General features: G+C 36.6%; 1 protein-coding gene across 1 annotated transcript; it reads left to right on the forward strand.

Annotated features, from left to right (window-relative positions):
* Positions 1-364: 364 nt before the first annotated feature.
* Positions 365-20032, forward strand: LOC150099185 (uncharacterized). Its single transcript, XM_090403584.1, has 2 exons — positions 365-800; positions 16218-20032. The coding sequence occupies exon 2, from the start codon at positions 16370-16372 to the stop codon at positions 17348-17350; it is 981 nt and encodes a 326-aa protein (XP_090259710.1). The 5' UTR covers positions 365-800; positions 16218-16369; the 3' UTR covers positions 17351-20032.
* Positions 20033-20944: the final 912 nt, after the last annotated feature.

The following is a 20944-nucleotide window of genomic DNA, read 5'->3' on the forward strand; positions in this document are numbered from 1 at the left end:
GTGATTTTTCTTTTTGTTCATTAATTTATGGAAACCAATTTGGATTTCAGATTTGTAATTTAGTGTGGTATTCGTACCAGGTGGTTTAATTTCTTCAGGTGGTTTTGCCCTATAGATAGCCAACCCCGCTTCTATTGAGCTATAGAGGTTGGTTAGGTTATTTTAATAATTATCACATTATTTTGTCTTTGCTGGTGAAAATAATAATGATAATTTATTGACAATGACAACTAGAGACGAACGTTGTTATTTCTCTTTATAATGCTTTAAAACTTTCACAAACTGATTGCTGTGAACCGGATGATCAGCTGGATTTTTAGAGAATAAGGAGGTGGTGAAGACAATCCGTAGTCGAATGAAATGAGAGTATGAAAAGTCTGTGGAATAATGTGTATGAGAAAGATTGCGGTGGATCTGGTACAGAGTTTAGTTCGTTAGAGGAAGAAAGGGGATATGATAAAAAATGGTTTTCCATAGGAGAAATTTACGTGGATAACAAGAAGTCAGCGAAGTTGAAAAAAAATTCGCAGGAATATTACGATTAGTTGTTATTATGATTATTATATCTGGATCAGCGTGGCGAATTAGTGATACCGTAGTCAATGTAACTCGTCCGCAGAGCGATTTTTAGCTCAGTGAACCTTAGCCTTTTCCATTTCTTTTCTCTTTCTTGAACGACTATGCAAAAGTCTGCGAGAGAGGTGAAAATAGCGATCCCATAGCTTTCAATTTGGAGACATCATTTTATGCCAATGTGAATAGCTGAATACGTAACTTATTTAACAGCGCAGCGATATCAGGTGTGATTTTTTTCAATTGGGATTAATTTTTTTTTAGAGAAATGTTCATTAACACTTTGATCGCACTCACGAGTAGGGTGGAGTTTTTTTTTTTCTTTTTCGGTAAAGGATTTGAAATCGATTGATCTTTTAATATGTAACGAAGCATGTGTTTTGTGTTGCATAAATTGTTTGGCTAAGTTACATGCGTTATTAGATTATTATCGATCACGAATTTTCGATAAACCATATAAGTTATAGAAGTGATAGGCTGTATATAAATATTATATCAGGTAGTCGAGTTACTACTTTAAAATTTAGTGGTCTTATTCCATTGAAATGTAGTGAATCCCACTCTCTCTATTGATCGACAAGTATTATTCGAGTGCAAAAGACCTTTTGATTAATTTATTATTTTATTGATTGTAATCACTTTGCTAATATAATTGTCTTTGATGTATTATGGTCATAGTTCTTTATGACCATTTTCTTGCTAAGATTACTTCTGCTGGCAACTTCACTGGATACTTTTTGGATGTCATTCAGTTGTGATTTAGGCAGTGTCATAATCAATGATTCAAATTGGTTCTCTCAACTCCAAAGACCTTCAATCCTTGGATTTCATTAAGGATAATTATAGGAAAAGGGTGATAGCCCTGTGCCTATAAATATGCTTGGATAAAGTTGGCCCATTGAAAAACTCGAATTTTTCTGGGTTATTAAATAAGTAAAAAAATCCTGCTTCTACACGAGACTGACTTGCTCTCCTGCAGTTGAAAACTCCTTTACGGTTCTCTGCAAAATAGATGGTATTTGAAGCTAGGTTCTTCAGATACAGGATATAGTTATAACTGACTGAGTTATGGAGGGACCTTTAGATAAACAGTATAATATCTGTAGCAGGTTTAATTATTTCTGGCTTGGTACAACTTTTTACATCTGCTTGGTTTTGTTGGGATTTCAAAGAAAAAAGAAGCTGATATAATAGATATACACAAAGATTGCAGCATAAGCCATATGGTACTTTTCAAGAAAAGAAAATTCCTTGTACACAGATAATTTATTCAGACTTTAAAATTGCTGAGGATTGCACTTAGCAGCTTCATCAAAGTTCTTGGGACATCTTGTGGGTCTAATTTATTAACATTGCCAGTTTCTTGAAAGATTCTTGACACCTTTATTGGCGAGTTGATTATCCTGATAGTTTAGCCTCAGTTTTCTTTACATGTGCAAATCAGTTACTAACTGAAGTTGTATACCATAAAAGGTTTTGTTTGTTGAACTGTCACTATCTGTACATGTTTGGAGGGACATGCATACAAACAGTTCTGGTGCATGCCTTTCAACAGTTTGGTTTGAAAAAGATTTACATTTAAAACACAGCTTCCATTTGTGGAAACTTTATTTTTACTGATATAATAATAATTATTATTATATCCATGGAGTCCTAAGACTCATCATGAAAGAACCAAACTATCAACACAATATCTATCATACCTCTTTTGAAACCATTAACAGACAAAGCACTCGCACCTGACTCAGACTACCCATTCCATTCATTCACCACTCTCCAAGTGAAAAATCTAGTCTTCACGCCCTTGCAAACTACATCCTTACCCAACTTCCATGAATGATTCTTGCTCTGCCCCCTTTAACCAAATGCTAAAACATATCTCCTGCATCAATCCTACATAAGCCTTTAAGTAACTTAAATTTTCTATCATATCTCCCCTTTTTTGCTTATCAACCAGTTTTTGCAATCCACAAACACTCAATCTAACCTCATAGAAAGCATTCCACAGACCACTCGCCATCTTGGTCACTTGCTTCTGGATCCTCTCCAACATTTCCTCATCCCTGAGAAACTCTAAATTAATGATGCCAAGAAATTATATTCTTGGTTTCATCCTTTATCCAAGTGTAAGCGAACAAAGTTTGCATGTGAAGTCATTTCATGACCAGGGCTACTTGTATATAATGGCTAATAACTTAACATCATTATAAGAAGGGGCCACCACCTAGACCAGTTTTGACCTTTATTGAGGTCTCATCAGTGGAAACCAGACCAAGTAGTGATACTAAAGTTGAAGTAATGCAGAAGGCATATTTCCATATACAAGTAGCCAAAAGGTGTCACACCTTATTACTGAAATACTCTGGATTAAAGATAGATGTTGAAAGTTTCTTTACTTGGTTGTATTATAAATTAAAGATGCGAAGAAGTTTCATCATTGGTTTCATCCTTTATCCAAGTGTAGGCAAACAAAGTTTGCTCATAAAATCACTTGATGACTGGGCTACTTGTATATAGAGACTAATGACTTCACATTAATTGCCTACTTGGTTTGCTCATTCATCTTTTCAAGCTCTGTTCCCAAAGCTGAAGTCCCCTATTATAATTACTCGACTTGCATTCATTGTACTAATCTGCTGATGCATGTCTTCCACATCATTCCTGGCACCCCCCACAGCCTATAGAGCAACCAGTTTTGTATTTTGTCCTATTGGCCTTAATCTCTCACTGCATTGACTGAAAGGAACTGCCAATTGCATAACACTCCAAATCTTGTTGGCTGTAATTCATCTGCTATCATCATCAGCAGTAGCCCACCCATTGCCATCTATCCTTCCTGAAAATACTAAGTCATCACATTCTATCAGTGTATCATCATCTGCCGTTAGCCAAGTCTCACTAATTCATGGCAAAAAGTCCTCCAAAAACTACTTCTTCCTCTGCCAGGAATCAAACCTGGGCCACCTGTGTGAGAGGCAGGAATCCTAACCACTAGACTAATGGGGAATATAACATGACATGCCAGTTTGCAATATATTTTGTGTTTTCATGTGTGTGTGCATGCATATATATATATATATATATATATATATATATATATATATATATATATGCATGCACATACTTGAATACTAAGTAACAAACCATGTGGCAGAACAAGATATAGCAAGTGAACGAATGCTGAATAGCTGCCTTATGCACTACCAGAAATGGGATGCATTTGAGACTATCATGATCATTTTATATAATGGCAGATAGGAACAGATGGCAGTGTAGGCACAGTGCATCCTTAACCTGCTCATTCACAGTAATGTCCTTTTCAGTTCAAAAGAGATGGTTGGAAACCTCTACAATAATGGTTTTTCAACTGAAGATGACTTAGCCTGTCTCATTCTAAGGTGGCAGGGTTTATTATTATTAATGTGTGACCTCCATGGAGTCAGAGAATCATGGGAGGTACACACTATTACACACAATGCTCATCCAACTGTGCTTTAAACTAATTCAGTGTGTCTACATTCACAACACACTCAGTGCATTCCACTCACTAACCACTTTCCATGCAAAGAATCCTCTCCTCACTATTCTGCTCACATTCTCCTTATACAGTTTCCAGCAATGGCTTCTTGTTCTACTCTCCCCTCTCCCATTCTATGAAAAATCTCTTCCATCAACCTAATAACAATCCCTGACTAGTTTATATGTCTCAATCATATCCCCTACCTCATCCTCCTATTCACGAGACTCTTCAACTTACATTCTCTCAATCTGTCCTCGTACTCCACATTCCAAAGACCACTGATCATCTTTGCAAATCTTCTCTGGACTTTTTCCAACATATACTTGTCACCATGAAAATTCAGTGACCAAATCCGCGCACAATAATCCATTATTGTCAGAGAAATTCTGGATTTTCATCCTCCAAAACAGATTGGCCAGTATAGTACACAATTAACATAATATAGGCTCATAGCTTTAATTGCTTCCATTAATTCCAAACTAGCTGAGATTTAACGATTGAGCCACACCATATAATCTAATTGAAAGGGATATAAGGAGATGGTGATATGTTTCTTTCACTGTGTATCAGTGGATCTTGTTAGCTAATCGAGAGCTGCTGAATTAGATCTTGGGTCTAGCTTCCCCCTGATGAGACCTCAGTAAAGATTGAAACAATTCTGGGTAGTAACCATCCCCCATAATGCTCAGCAATGTGCATGTGTTAAAGGAAGTGTGCTGTGCATTATTGAATACTGAGGTAATATTAATGTGAAGTCAACAGCCTCTATATACAAGTAGCTTACTCATGATCGTACTTCACTTGCAAACTTTGCTACAGTTAGATAAAGGATTAAAACAAGAATATAATTTCTTGTCTAGTAGTTCTTTCAATATGCTGCAAACAAAAAAAAAAACTATACACGGCAGAATGATTTTAAGGAATGACGATGGTAAGCAGGTCACTGAATCAATCGATATAGTGGAATTACTGAGCGAGCATTTTGCAAGAGTATATCATCCAGGTGGTGACATTGGAAGAATGAAGGAACCATTAGTTTATATGGGAATTGTGATGAATGAAGTGGAGGTGAATAGTCTATTATATAACCTTAATGTGAATACATCTGTGGGATTGGATGATATACCAGCACAGTTCTTATGTGAAGCAGCTAAAGAATTATCATTGTCCTTGACCATGTTGTTTAATTCGAGGCTCGGGTCTGGTTTAGTCCTGAAGGTGTGGAAAGAGAGGAAAATAGTTCCACTGCAATTTAGGAGGATCCAGGACTACTGTTGCAAATTACCCACCGATCAGCATATCAGGAGTCGTTATCAAGGTCTTGGAGAAAGTAGTCAAGGGAAAAATACAGGAATGGATTGATGAAAATAAGATACTGTACGGGGGACAGCATGGCTTTGTGAAGGGTGGATCATGCCTCAGTAACTTGCTCAAGTTTTATAACACAGTGACAGTTGAACTGGATAAGGGTAATGGGTTTACAGTGATACTGCTGGACCTGGCTAAGGCCTTTGACAGGATACCACATGGAATTGTAATCTGCAATATATGGGAATGGATATAGGGTTGGTGAGATGGATAGGTGTGTGGTTGATGGAGAGATATCAGAGAGTAGTTTATTCAGGAATAGAGTCCAAAAGACGGCCTGTGGCTAGTGGTGTGCCACAGGGTTCTGTTCTTGGATCACTGCTGTTTAATTTGTTCATTAACGATATAGGGAAGGATCTAAAAGGAACAGTTCATTTGTTTGCTGATGATGCAAAGTTGGGTAGGGCAATAGTGAATGCAGAAGATGTCAAAATCTTGCAGGATGATTTGAATAGATTGGAGTTCTGGGCTAAGGAGAATGGATGTCAATTTAATATGACAAAATGTAAGGTTATGCATTTTGGGGTGAAAAGATTAGCAGCAGTATACCACATTGGTGGAACTGTACTCTAGGAGATTGATGAAGCCAGGGACTTGAGAGTGTTGGTGGATAGAGATATGAAATTTAGGGGGCACACTGCAAAAGTGGCTAAATCAGCTCATCAACTCACTTGGTTGTTGAAAAATACTTTGACAAGCAGAGAGAGAGAGAGAGAAGTTATTGTTCCTCTGTACTGAGCCTTTATAAGACCTCATCTCGACTACTGTGCCCAGATTTGGTCACCTAGGTTTCTTCTTGATGGGGAGGAGATTGAGAGGATCCGGAGGTGAGTGACCAAGATGATAGCAGGTCTATGGAATGAACTTTATGAGAACAGGTTGAAGATTTGTGGGTTGCAGAAATTGGTTGATAGGTGGAAAAGGGGAGATATGATTGAGACATTCAAATTGCTGAAGGGTTTCTATAAGATTAATTCAGAGGATATTTTTGAGATCCGGACTGGTGGTGGGAGAACTAGGGGACATCTATGGAAGTTGGGCAAGAGTGTGGTTAGCAAGGGTGTTAGAGCTGGGTTCTTTACTTTTAGAGTGGTAAATGAGTGGAATAAGCTGTCAGAATCTATTGTGGGTGCTATGACAGTGAGTGAGTTCAAGGCAAGGTATGATAGATACTGTGAGAATGTCGAATAGTTGTGTGGACATGATGTTTAGGGCCTCCCTCGATGAATCTAACGACTCCCTGGAGTCGCCCATAATAATAATAATAATTTACTTAAGAGCTATGGGCATCCTGAACCAAAGGTGTGCAGCTTGGCTCCTGCTATATTAGCTTGTACTGGAATGTTATATACTGACCTCCATAATCTCAGTTTCCAGGTGAGTTCTGCTGCATATGAGCAAAATATCCATCCAAAATAATGCTTGTGTTTCACTTTTCTTATGTAGTGTAGAATTCATTGTGAGCACAATCCAACAGTAAACAAACAAAAATAGGCAAAATGATCATAAAAATTAATATCACTGATATGCATAATACTTATCTTATACAGTCTTTGCATTTAAATTATATTCTTATTTAATCCTTTATCCAAGTTTAGGCAAACAAAGTTTGTGCATAAAAGTATCTTCATGAACTGGCTTGAACTAGTATAGACAAATTGGCCTTTGGAACATACGCAATTTACAGACAAAATAATACCATTGTTGGTGATGATGGGCAGTGGATGGTGTTGATGGCAGTAGTGTTGTGGGAGAATTAAGTAGTAGTGGAGAGGATGAGATATGTAGCTGAGTAGAGCGCCCTCTCACGATGAGTCCTTGGACTCTTTGGAGGTGTCATGTAATAATAATATAGAGACTGATGACTTCACATCAGTTGCCTTAATATCCAGTAATGCAAAGTACATTTCTTTCAGAAGTACATAATAACGTACATTAGGAAGGGTCACTACCCAGACTTGTTTTTAGTGTAAGACCACACAAAGTCAGAATCTCCTCAATAAAAACTGACTTTCACAACCACTTAACTAGCATTTGTGGCATTAACACCAACATAAATGACGTTCACCATCATTTTCAACCTTCCAGACCAAACATCTTATTCATGACAGAAATCCAGATTGCAGCAATATCCACTACTGTATACTGCCAATACCCAAACTATACAAATGATGATTTCTTTCACCACAAGGGTAACATAGCGTGCTAGAGAATTGCTAATTTAGAATCCCCTGCTTTTGACCTTCTCTAGCTCAAGGTTTTTTCCACTCAGACTTCTTCATATTCTTTTCCATTGAATTCTACCATCTCCAATACAGCCATCTATATAGTGAGGTCATCTTCCTAAGTCTTCTTCATCTTCAACATCTTCATCTTCAACATCTGCAGTTTCAACTGGCTCCCATTTTCCAACACCACTAATCAAGCTAGACAAGAAGCAGATCTTTGCTATAAATAATGACAACCTAATGCAATTCATATATATATAATCAAATTTCTGATAACCATCTTCACTCTCCAAGTATGCTGGATCTCGTTTTGAGCAGTTCTCCTTTCAAATACACCTTAGAAGTCACCTCTCCTCTTGGCAACTCAGACCACAAACCTCTACAAGTTTCCTCTCTCTCATAGAATACTCTTCCTCAAAACAACCTGGCCGTGCATCCCCTGGCACTACAAAACTGCCAGTTGGGATGACCTCTGGAATTTCCTCCTCCTTTCATTAGTTTGACTATGCCAGTGAGGATAATTTCTGTGACTCCAGAAGAGGTGTTAGGGTATACAGTATGATACTGCTTCCTTCAGAAGTAATATCACATTGCTCACCACTCTCTGTATTCCCTGACGTTTAGCAGTGAGCAATGTGATATTACTTCTAAAGGAAGCAGTATCATACTACTTCCTTCAGAAGGAGTCACAGAAATTATCCTCACTGGCATGAAGACCTCTATCCCCCATTCTTCCCGAAATCCATGTCCACTTTCCAAGCCATTGTTCAACAGAAAGTGTATCAAAGCTGTCAAAGGAAAAAATTCATCCTGCTGCATTGGCTTTGCACAAGAATGCCATCTTTGTACTCTGCCTATATCAAAGCATGCAACAAATGCAAAATAGTCATCAGCAGATCCAAATCAGTGTTTATAAAGACCAACAGCAGAAAACCTGCCTCCTGCCCAAATGGAAGCCATTCCTTCTGGTCCCTTGCTACTATAAAATTTGCTCTCTCTCTCATCCTGATGGTACCTGTATGGATGACCAAGAAAACTACAAAATAACTTGGACACTAAAAAGTCTTCTGGTCATCATGCGAATTATTCTAAAACTTCGTGCTCCAAGGTAACACCTGTGTTTCATCGTTTTTATAATCTATTATACATAGCTAGTGCTTATCCCAGTGTATGGTGGCAATATCATATCCAGGATATCCCAAAAATGGGAGATAGACCAATTGCATCACCTTTGTTCTCTCTAAAATAATGGAGGAAGTTATTAATAGCCAATCATTCCATTACTTAGAGGCCAACCATCAATGAATGACTACTAATATGGATTCTCTCATTCAACATCCACAGCTGACCTCTTAGCTTACATCACTCGCTACTGAATATGTGCTATGGAAACATTCAGAGAAACTTGTGCTGTTACTCTTGACATTTCTAGAGCTGTCAACCACCTAGTCTGGCATCTCATCTCATCTTCCTTTTCCCTCTTTTACCTTGTGGTGTCGAGGGCTAGTTAATCATTGGACCTCAACCTTTTGCAGGATAAGGTGGTCAGCCCTACGCCCCAGTGTATCCTATGTAGCAGTGGTGTCAAGTTCTCAAGGCTGGTTTGCCTGCTTTGCAGGATGAAAAACCCCAGATAAACTAGGGAGAAAAGCCCTACTATCCACGCCCAAGACCGGCTAACTTGACTATGGCTGAGGAAGATCCTACAGCTCCTCCCGTCACCGACAGGAATTGAACCTAGGATGCTCCTCCCCCAGGCATGTGGTTGTGAAGTGCAAAGCCACTAGGCTAACTGTGCAGACTAGTCTGGCATCAGCCTGCTAAACAAATTGCTCTTCTTTGGTCACCTTGCCACTCTGTAATTGGGTAGTCAACTTTCTCTTTGGTCATTCTCTGAGTCATGGTAGATGGCTCCCTCTCTTAGAGCTTCACCACCAATGCAGGAGTGCCTCAAGGCTCAGTCCTATCGCCTACTCGCTTTTTTTCTGTACAGAAATGACCTACTCTCAATCACCACTAATCCTATCCACAGCTTTGCAGATGATAGTACTCTCCATTCATTCTACTCATTTAACAAACCATGCAGTGCTCTTACATCCCAGACTACAAGTCTACAACTAGTTCCTTAAACATTGATCTACATACTATCTTTCAATGCAGCAAGAACCATCTAGTCATGTTCACTTCCAATAAAAGATAATCTTGCCTTAAACAACAAATTACACAATAACCACAGTAATTAACTTTAATGAAATGAAAGTATAGATATTTCGTACTGAAAATAATAGTACATCATCAGTGTGTAGAAACAAGCAAATCGAAGAAATGGAAATACAAGGTACATGCAGCAGTCAATGGTATGCCAATTAAAAATTGTTGCCACATGCTAGAAATTAATATTAATAAATAATATTATTAAAAACTATTTTGATGGTTACATAAAATAAGAATCTCCCATCTCAAATCTTTAATCCAGAATATTTTAGTAATAAGGTGTGACACACCTTTTGACTACTTGTATATGGAAATATGACTTTTGCATAACCTCAATCTTAGTATCATGTCTGGGGTAGTATCCGTTCCCATAATGCATGGTATTATACTTGTCCATAAGGATATGTGCTTTGCATTTTGGGATACTAAAGCAATTGATGTGAAGTCATTAGCCTCTATATACAAGTAGCTCAGTTGTGAAGTTACTTTACATGCAAACTTTCTTTGAATCAAGGATGAAACCAAGAATATAATTTCTTGGGATCTTTAATTTATAGTATAACCAAGTGAAGAAACTTTCAACAAAGAATTACTTAGTTTCTAAGTATGTATTCTTTATAGTGATCCTAACCTTAAATGTTGTTCAAGTGTTTTCTGAGTTGACTCAGTGTCATATGACATCACTGGTCCTCAGTTGTTTATAGTGGCAAAAAATTAATTGTTTGCTATTTTTCATGAAAATGATTCAAGATATAAGTGTTAGAGCAGAAATATCAGAAAATAGTGGTAATAATAATAAATGATGTTGTATTACTAATAAAATGTATGTTTGTTTCAACACAGAAAGTTTGGTAAATATTAATCATAGCATTAAGAAAAGCTTATAAATTGACCAGATCTTGAATTAAACTCATCACCATGAATTTAATGCAAGATCTTTATTATTATTAAGAGAGACCTTCAGGAAGTCATGGACTCATCGAGGGAGGCCGCATAATACACGTATAGCTGTCATACTTATTCTTATCACAGTTGCCTAACATATTCTATGATATATTATGCAGTGGTAGATGACACCTAGGCTAACATATCAGTAGTGAGATATCTGTGAGTCCACACAAAATTTTTCCAGTCCTAGCTATTTATTTTCTCCTCCAGCTGCTCTGCAGGAGTTGGAAGAGAAGAGTAATGCCTAGAAGTCAGCTTTATCTTTCATTCTGTTAGAATGGTGGTGCCATGTGAATGAAATAGATATGCAACAGACAACGGTAATTAGTTTATGGAACCCAATGATGGAATATGCAGAATTTTACTGTTTGCTGAATTGTTGCAGTGTCATATGACATCACTGGTGTTTTCTTTTACAAGGCGAGTGGGGAGGTGCTGATGATGATGGTGAATGAACTGCAGCCAAAAAAGAATAGGAGATAGATGGGAGAGTGGCTTTTCATTTGAAGCAATTTGGTGGGAGATCAAAACCAGTAAGACAAAATATACAGTTTGTTGTTGTAGGTCAGGGAGTTCCACATATGATCTGGAAGACATGCATTTGCCAATTAGATGAGAGAGGAAAGTCTCAGCTCTGGTAGAGTTCCAAGGTGAAAAGATGGCAAAATAATTCCCTTGTATAAGGAAGTTCTAAGACTACAGTAGCAAATTATAGAAAAATCTGCATCTCAGGAGTGGTGGTAAAAGTACTGGAAAAATTGGTCCAGAAGAGAATTCAAGAATGTGTGGATAAGAACAATACTGTATGAGGGAAAAACATAACTTTGTGAAGGGTCAGTCATGCCTGGAACCACTACTGTTTAATTTGTACATATGCTATAGGAAATAACCTGAAAATAAATATTCAGTTGTTTGCTGATGATGTGAAATTAGGTAGAGTAATAGTTAATGAAGTCGATGTGGAGACTTTGCAGGATGATTTTAATAGGCTGTCAGTATGGGCAAATAATGGGTATCAGTTTAATGTGGAGATGTGCAAAGTTATACATTTTAGGATAAATAGATTTCAAGCTGTGTACCACATTGATGGAACTGTACTCCAGGAAATAGATGAAGCTAGAGATTGGGGGGGGGGTAGAACAGAGTTAAAGTTTCGAGGACGTATTGCTAAGGCATCCCATAAGATCATAAGATTACTTGGCTATTGAAGAACACACAAGTAGATAAGGAAGTTGTCATTCCTTTCTATATAAGGTCTTGATATGTCCACATCTGGATTACTATGCTCAGGTCTGGTCTTCTGGATTTCTTGGGGGACAAGAAAACAGTGGAGAGGATTCAGAGATGAGTGGTCTGCAGAATGTTCCTTGTGAGGATAGATTGAAGGATATATAGATTGCAGAAGAAAAAGAGAGAATATGATAGAAACATTTAAGTTACTTAAAGGGTTTTATAGGATTGATGCAGGGAAAAGGTTTCAGCACTAAGCTAGAGGGGGCCAGAAGAGGTCATCCCTGGAAGTGGAATAAAGATGTGGTTAGTAGGGGGTGTAAGGACTAAATTTTTTGCTTTGGGGTTGTGAACAATTGGAATGGGTTGCCAGAGTCAGTTGTGAGTGCTTTGTAGGTTAATGGGTTCTAGGAGAGGTATAATAGATGATGTGGATAGTTTTGGTCTCCTGCATTAAATCTTCAGACTCCATGGAGGTGCCCATACAATTATAATAATAAGATGGTAGTGAACAAGGAAAGTTGGACTTACTTTGTGGCTTCTGGTCTCAATCCATTTGGGCAGAAGATGAATTTCTGCTTTTGGCCCTTTTGAAGTCAGATTTGAATTTGCTGATGGTTGTTTTGTATTTATTCCATGCCTCATCCTAGGCTGAGTATAAAGTTGGAGTTCCTGTTGCAAGCTATCTGTGATAAGCTCACCTTTTTCTTTGACTGCTTTTGTACACCTTGCATTGAATTGCAGCTCAGAAAGTGAATGAGAATTTTGGATAGGATAGTGATATCCTTCTTCTGTGACTTGCTCACAATAAGTGTCTAGGTCAGAAGAATGGAAGCAATAGTCAAACAATGGAAAGGAAGAATAGAAAAATAACTCTAAAAGAAAGGAGAAGAATAGATTCTGTCAAGCAGTGTTGATCTATCCCACTTAATATGTTGTAATTGTCTCCTCTCTCATCGTATTAGAGAGAGGAGATTTGCACAAGATTGTGATCTGAGTTGCCAAGAGAAAATGTCATCTCTCTCTCTCTCTGGTTCAAAAGAGATCAAGAGTATTGATAGGGATATGATTTGCACTAGGTCATTGCTTATAGCAAAAATTTCTGCATCTCCTCCATCTTTGCCAGTGGTGTGGGAAAAGGGGAATTGGAGTTGTGGACATTAAGGTTACCTACAAAGATGACTTCACTTGTTTGGAGAGCTGGATTGCAAAAAGTTGAATTTCATGGATATGAATTTGGAGAAGTTAAATAGTTTTCAGTATTTGGAGAGTGGAAAATACAGCAGATGATTGTTACCAAATGGGAAAATGAAATCTTGTGTCAGTGGATTCTAAATTAGACAATTTCTGTCAAGCAGTGTTGATCTCATAAAGGCATAAGTACAACCATTGTGGAAAAAGTGCCATACGCAGTATAATTTGGTTGTTATAGCTGCTGTTTGGTTGTCTGTCAAGAGTAGGAGATCTGTTCTGGATGTCTGTAAGTGATTGTGTTTTTTTTTTATGATGGCATTTATCCCATAGAAGGTTTTTGACATCTCCTTCAAAAACTAAAATTAGTTTCAATTGTTGAGAGGAGCCTTATTTCATTTGTGATGACACTGTCACTGTTTGTTGTACATTTCATTTTTGATTCAGAATTAGTTGAAAGGATAGTATAAGAGCATTCAGTGAAAGAGAGATGTTACAAAAGCAACCAATTTTCTTCCATAACATTGCCTCAACAGTGCATCACACATATCACTCAGACCCCCCCCCCACCTCCTCCACATGTGACTTGGCAGAGTATGTCACAGAAGGATTATGTGCTATCTCTGAGGAGCCTTGTGATTCATTACTAACAGGTTCAGACCCTGTGTACTATCTGGTGGCTGGCCTGTTGCACCATCATTTTTTTCCCTGTATACTCAAAGTGAAAAGGTTTTAAGTCTGTAAGGGTACAACTAATGTCCTGCATGGAAGAGAGAGAGTCTCTTTCTCTTTCTCTTTCTAAAAAGGTGAATTGTGATATTTGACCTGTGGAGCAGAAAAGGACACCCCCTACTCCAGAGGCTAAACATCACAATTACCACTGTAGACCTCCAGTAAGTATGATGTAGTTTTGCCTGGCATGAAGGTTATCTATAATATAATATTATAGACCTATTAATATTAATAATTCTTACAAAGAACCATTTAGATTTTATGAATTAAACTTTAACAACAAGAAGAGTAGGAAGTGTGTTGGGCATTGTATAATTAGGAGTGAGTGAAGTATAAGGATAGTTTTACATTAACACAATAATCAGCTAACACAATTGCTGGCCTGGTTGGCTGAGTGGTTAGCATATCCATTCTCCGCTGTGGGTTCGAATCCTGCCTTGGATGTTTGTGATTATCTGTGGAAATACTAGTGGTGGTGGTGGTAGATAGTGTTGGTGTAGTTGCGGTTCATTGTAGTTGGTGGATTGAATGGTGGAGACAGAGAGTTGTAGAGCCCTCCCTCAATGAGTCTTTGGACTGCCTGGGGTCACATAATAATAATCACCCTCTGTCAGATATAGTTTAAAAGTACTGAAGAGTGATATGAATTAGACTTCAGAAAATAAATATCTCTTTTTGTGAAAGAAGGCATCAATCATTGGAATAAACCATAAAAAGTATTGTACACCTGTGAATACTTTATTTTCAAAGTTACAAGTCTGTGTAGATATTTGGAATTTATTTTCACTAGCATTTGACAGGGGTGCCACATAATAAGCTGATATTCAAGTTTCAGCACATGGCTCTGGATGTCAGATTGTTCAACTGGATTCAGGATTGGCTGTCCAATAGGTATCAGAGAGTTGTGTATGGTGGAGCAATATCAAAGATGCAGAAGGTTACAAGTGGGGTTCCACAGGGCCCAGTACTGGGACCTATATTGTTTAACCTTTATATCAATGACATTGTCTGTGGATTGCAAGGGGATATTCAGTTGTTTGCGGATGATGCGTAGCTGGGAAGGGTTATTAGTAATAGTGCAGATGTGGTAGCCCTGCAAAAGGATTTGAATAAGCTAGATAGATGGGCAAATGAACGGGGATGTCAGTTTAATACAGCAAAATGTAAGGTCTTGAGGTTTGGGACACATTGATGGGATGCTGCATACTCTATGGGAGGAGTTAAACTGGAGGAAGTAGTAGAGACAAGAGATCTGGGGTTGATGATTGATAGAAACCTGTAATTTAGGGGACATATTGCAAAGGTTGTGAAGGTAACACAGAGGATTGCTGCAATAATGAGAAGGACACTGACCTGCAGAGATAAAATGGTTATCATTCCATTGTATAAGACTCTGATCAGACCACACTTAGACTATTGTTCTCAGATCTGGTCCCCAGGATTTGAAGGGGATAAATTAACTGTGGAAAGGTACAGAGGCAGATAACAAAGATGGTGTCAGGACTGTACAATGTTAGTTATGAGTATCGGCTGAGGGAGTGTGGACTGCAGAGTTTGGTGGATAGAAGAAGAAGAGGTGATATGATTGAAACTTTTAACATGTTGAGAGGTGGTTACAGGGTTGACACTGGGGAGTTCTTTTGCTTGGTTGAACAGCAGGTAGGAGTCATGACAAGGGGCCATCCCTGGAAGTTACGAAAGGAAACTGTGAGAAAGAGGGTGAAGAGTGGTTTCTTTGCATGGAGGATGTTTGAGCCATGGAATGGTGAGAGCGAGAACGGTCAATGAGTTTAAGGAGTGGTATGATAGACTTTGTGTTTCACAAAGTCTATCATAGGCGGGACCTCCCACGATGAGTCTTCTGACCCCATGGAGGACTGAATAATAATACTAATACAGTAATCTTTCTTTGAAACTGTCACCAGGATATTTTTTCTTTTAAAGTAGTATTGCAGTTATGCAAGATAATCATTGGAGGTTTTTTTTTTTTTTTTTTTTTTTTTTTTTTTTTTTTTTGTGTGTGTGAATTACTCAGATGATATTGCACATGCTTTCTCTTTATATCAGAATACAAATACTAATGTTGAATATGTTTTATATTCTGATCTCTGTACCGTAAAAGTTATTTATATATAATAATAACAAATATCATTCACAGTGAATGCAATGAATTCTTAAACACTGAATTAATTACTTTTTTTTTTCTGTTATAGTTCATCATACATCTTAAATAATGCCAGGAAATGCCACTTAGCAATCATCTGTTTTATACCGAATATTTTTAAGGCCTGTGCAAAATCACTAACATTTGTGTTCATCTACTCATAATAGAACAGAAGATAAATCGTTTGTGAAAGATTTAGCTATGAATAAAATTTCCAGTTTTGGGGATATAAATGAGTGCTCACCTTTTGAGACCCGTGAGGAAGAATGTATAGATGAAACTTCTGTGAATTCAAGTTTGAAATCTGGAGAACAGCCTGTTTCATTTAATGCTCTACAGAAAGTTTTTATATGTGAAACTTGTGGTAAATCATTTGCCTATTCTAATGAACTTAAAAGCCACACAAAGGTTCACACAGACAAAAAACCTTTTCCCTGTGAAACTTGTGGTAAATCATTTTCACATGTTTCTAGGCTTAAAATACACTCAAAGAGCCACACTGAGAAGAAACTGTATGTCTGTGAAGTGTGTGGTAAGTCATTTTTACGCCCACATCATCTCAAAATACACACGAGAGTTCACACCAACGAAAAACCTTTCACTTGCGAAATTTGTGGTAAATCATTTTCACAAGTTTCTAACCTTAAAGCACATGATAGAATTCACACTAATGAGAAACCATTTATTTGTGAAACTTGTGGGAGGTCATTTTCAGATTTCTCTAATCTTAAAACACATACGATAGCAGTCCACACTAACGAGTCACCTTTTACTTGTGAAATCTGTGGCAAATCATTTTCATGCACTCTTCATCTTGAAACACACATAAGGGTTCATACTAAAGAAAAACCTTTCATTTGTGAAATTTGTGGTAAATTATTTTCACAAGTTAAAAATCTTAAAACTCACATAAGAAGTCATACTGGTGAGAAACCATTTATCTGTGATATTTGTGGTAAATCATTTTTGCATGCTCATCACTTAAAAGCACACACACGAATTCATACCAACGAGAAGCCTTTTATTTGTGAAATCTGTGGTAAAACATTTTCCCAAGTTACTAATCTTAAAGCACATACAAGAATTCATACTAATGAGAAGCCATTTACTTGTGAGACTTGTGGCAGATCATTTTCACTAGCTGGTACTCTTAAATCACACAGGAAAACTCACTCTAAGTAGAAATCTGTTGTCAAATTTTTGTGGGAAATTTTATTTCTTTATAGACAGTGTTACACAAATATATTTCTGTGGGAAGTTTTTGGTATTGAGACCACATTATGATGTAAATAAAGAGTTTAATAAAAATAGCAATTAAAACCTCACAAGTTTCTTAAGTTGTAAGACTTACATCATCAGGGGTACTGGTACAGAATGGTTTTACACGAAAAAAGCCTATTAACAATTAATTATGCATATTAGATGTTTTGATAACTTCACAACTGCTACATATAATTGATAAACCAGAATACAAATGGTAAATTCAACATTTCTAGGAATTGTGGATGAGTTAATTACTTTTAAAGATTATCAGAACAACTTACATCCCAATATAAAATTTGCTTTTGAACTGGAATAGCACAAAAAACTACCATTCCTTGATATCCTTGTCGAAGTAAGTGAAGAGGGAAAAAGATTATCCTTTTCTGTATACAGAAAACCTACAACCATAGGAAGATTTTTATATGTCGCTTAAGACCACCATCCATTACAAAAGATATGCATAATTTAAAACTACAAGACAGGTTATATGATATATCATGCATGTCAATTAAAAGGAATAAAGAGCTACACTACCAGAAACAGAACCTCACACTTAATGGTTATGAACCCAAAGCAATCAGAAAATTTCTTAATACATCTCCTGCAACTCCGTTACTTAAAATCATTTCAAGAATGTCACTTTTATGTTATACTCCATGAGTACAACATAAAAGTGACTTTTTTTACCTTTACAAAAAATCTCAACATTCCTGTATCCACAAAAATCTCCACATCACCGGATGAGAAAAACAGGTGTTTATGAGACTCATTGTTCTTGTGGTATTTGTTATGTAGGCCAGAAGATTGGAAGACCACATATCTGAACACATAAAAGACAAGAAAAGAAGAGACAAAAAAAGAAGAGAGCATAAATCAGGCCTGGCATTCCATACAACTATTACAGGTCATCAAGTACTTTGGCAACAAGCAACAGTGCCACATATTGTCATAACTGTTTTACAAGAAAATTTAAAGAAGCCTCGCAAATGCTTAGGATCCCTACGCAGTGCAATAAAAATCAAGGCTTAATTTTACATAAAGTATGATCTGCTTTCATCAAAAATTTAACTGCCACGGACCTAGTATATAACATGCGTGATACTACAGAATGTGATAGCAACAACTAGCAATGTTCCAACATGCATAAAGTAACAAAGTTACTATTTACATTCGAGTTTATCAATTATATGTGACAGTTGTAAAGTCATCAAAACATCTAATATGTGTAATCAATTGTCAATAGGCTTTTGTTATGTAAAACTTTTCTGCACCAGTACCCCTGATCAGGCCTGGCTGGTGGCGTGTGCAATATACACAGGCACCACAGAAGAAAATGCACTTAAAAGATGTCAAAAAATATGAGGTAAGAGTTGAAACGAACAAAGAATGGTACATATAATTATGAATTTACGTTGTCTTCTGTTCGGGGCCCCTTCAGATCTTCCCGGAAACGAACAAATAAATTCCAAAATTGTATCCTGGACCCGATTCTATCACTGTAATTTTTTATTAAAATTTATGAAAATATACCTAAAATAGCTCTTTATTTTTTTATGTATCATAAATCAACTTATGATTAATTGTTGAGTTCCGTGTAAAAAAAATTGTATAAGCAGGACTAAACCATAGGTGACATTATACTGTAAAGCAGTTTTCATTTGTTTTTCATTTCCTGTTCGTTTTATTCACACTTTATTCAAAGATAACGTTTTTGGAAAGGCACCGAACATTAATCACATGCACAAGAAAAATACTAGGTGCCGGCTCTGCCCCTGATAATGTAAGTCTTAACTTTAAAGACTTAAAAAAACTTGTGTTTTAATTGCTTATTTTTATTAAACACTTTATTTACATCATGGGTCTCAATACTGAAACCTTTCCAAAAAAGGAAAAATGTTTTGCATAAATTACCTGGGATAAACCATTCAGAGAAGTTAAAAAATCTTAATTTTTAACTTACAGTAATGATAAACTTTTTTTTCTAAAAATAATGATTAACATATCCTAATTGTGTAGGATAATGATCCTATGCACTACAGATGCATTTTTTTAACCTTTATTTAAATTTTATGTGAAATGTGGTGTCATCAAATAATTTCACAACTTTGTAAAATTCATACTAGAGAACTCGTTATCTTAATCTGAGAGTCATAGAATTCATACATCAGGATAGTTTCTGGGGACTATAAGGATATGTTTTTTTTATTTTTTTAGTAGATAGTTTGCTAACCTATTACTTTCTGTTTGGACTTTTTTTAATAATTTATTGTACTCTGCTAATTTGTTATGATGGTGTATGCTTTAACAAGAATCATCTGTAACATAAATCATTGATGCAGAATATCTGTGGAAATTCAGTGAAACGGTTAACATCTGGTTCCTCTTCTAGTGCTGAAGCAAAAACATACTTTTGCTACATTTGTCTTCGTAATTAAATTTTTACAAATCTGCTTCAATGTTGTTATTTTTATAATTTCACACCTTTATAGATTAAATTTCTATGAATTGACATGTGAGACAAATTTTCACACCTTTCTCTCCATCAGGTAAACATAAGAAATGAAGAAAAGTGTGCTTTTAGTGTTTACAGTAATTTGGACCTTTTTCTGTAGAATGAACAGAAAGTTAATTGAGTACACAGTCATCATTGTAATGTATGTACAGTTTACCTTAGCCAGAAACCAAAATAAATGGAGATCTGTGAAGAAAAGATAATTTTATTTATAATTTAATTTTTGTTTAAAAATAACGTGACTGAATTTTGAATCATTATAAGTAATGAATTTTTATAGGGAAAGATTTGATGTCAGAAGTATAACTACCATACTGCAAAACCCCTTGCATTGACGTTGTGGGTGGCAGTGGTGATGGGGGGGGGGGCAATATGTTATTCCAATATTTGAAAGTGCTTGTTAAAAGTTGTGTGCAGGGATAAAGGAATGAATGTTATGCATACTACATAAAGCTATTCTGGCTAGTTTTTCTTTCTCAAAAAAAAAAAAAAAAAAAAATTGAAGTAGGATCATCCTGCATGAGAATATTAATCCTAGTTGATATATATTTTTGTTGTTATTATTTCTATATTCAGTTAACAGATTTCACAGTGAGAGAGTAACAAGAAATATGAAATTGAAAGTTTATTTTTCACTTGGTTAGAATATAATAAATTTAGTTTAATCCTTTATCCAAGTGTGAGCAAACAAAATTTGCACCTGAAAGTATCTTCGGGAATGGGGTAAGGTGGTGCAACACCAGGACGACTCCTTGCAAAGGTGGAGCAAGCTACCAACACTCCTATCTCAGTATCTCCATAATGCAAAACACATCTCCTTGCGGATATGTCTAACGTTATGCATTAAGTCTGGTTCCCACTGAAGAGACCTCAATAAAGGTCGAAACTAGTGTGGGTAGTGGCCCTTTCCTTAATGCATAACATTAGACATATCCGCAAGGAGGTGTGTTTTGCATTATGGAGATACTGAGATAGGAGTGTTGGTAGCTTGCTCCACCTTT

This window comes from Typopeltis vanoorti, chromosome 14, assembly GCF_054136105.1.
Source record: "Typopeltis vanoorti isolate ZY-2024b chromosome 14, IOZ_Tvanoo_1.0, whole genome shotgun sequence".
Lineage (NCBI taxonomy): Eukaryota > Metazoa > Arthropoda > Arachnida > Uropygi > Thelyphonidae > Typopeltis > Typopeltis vanoorti.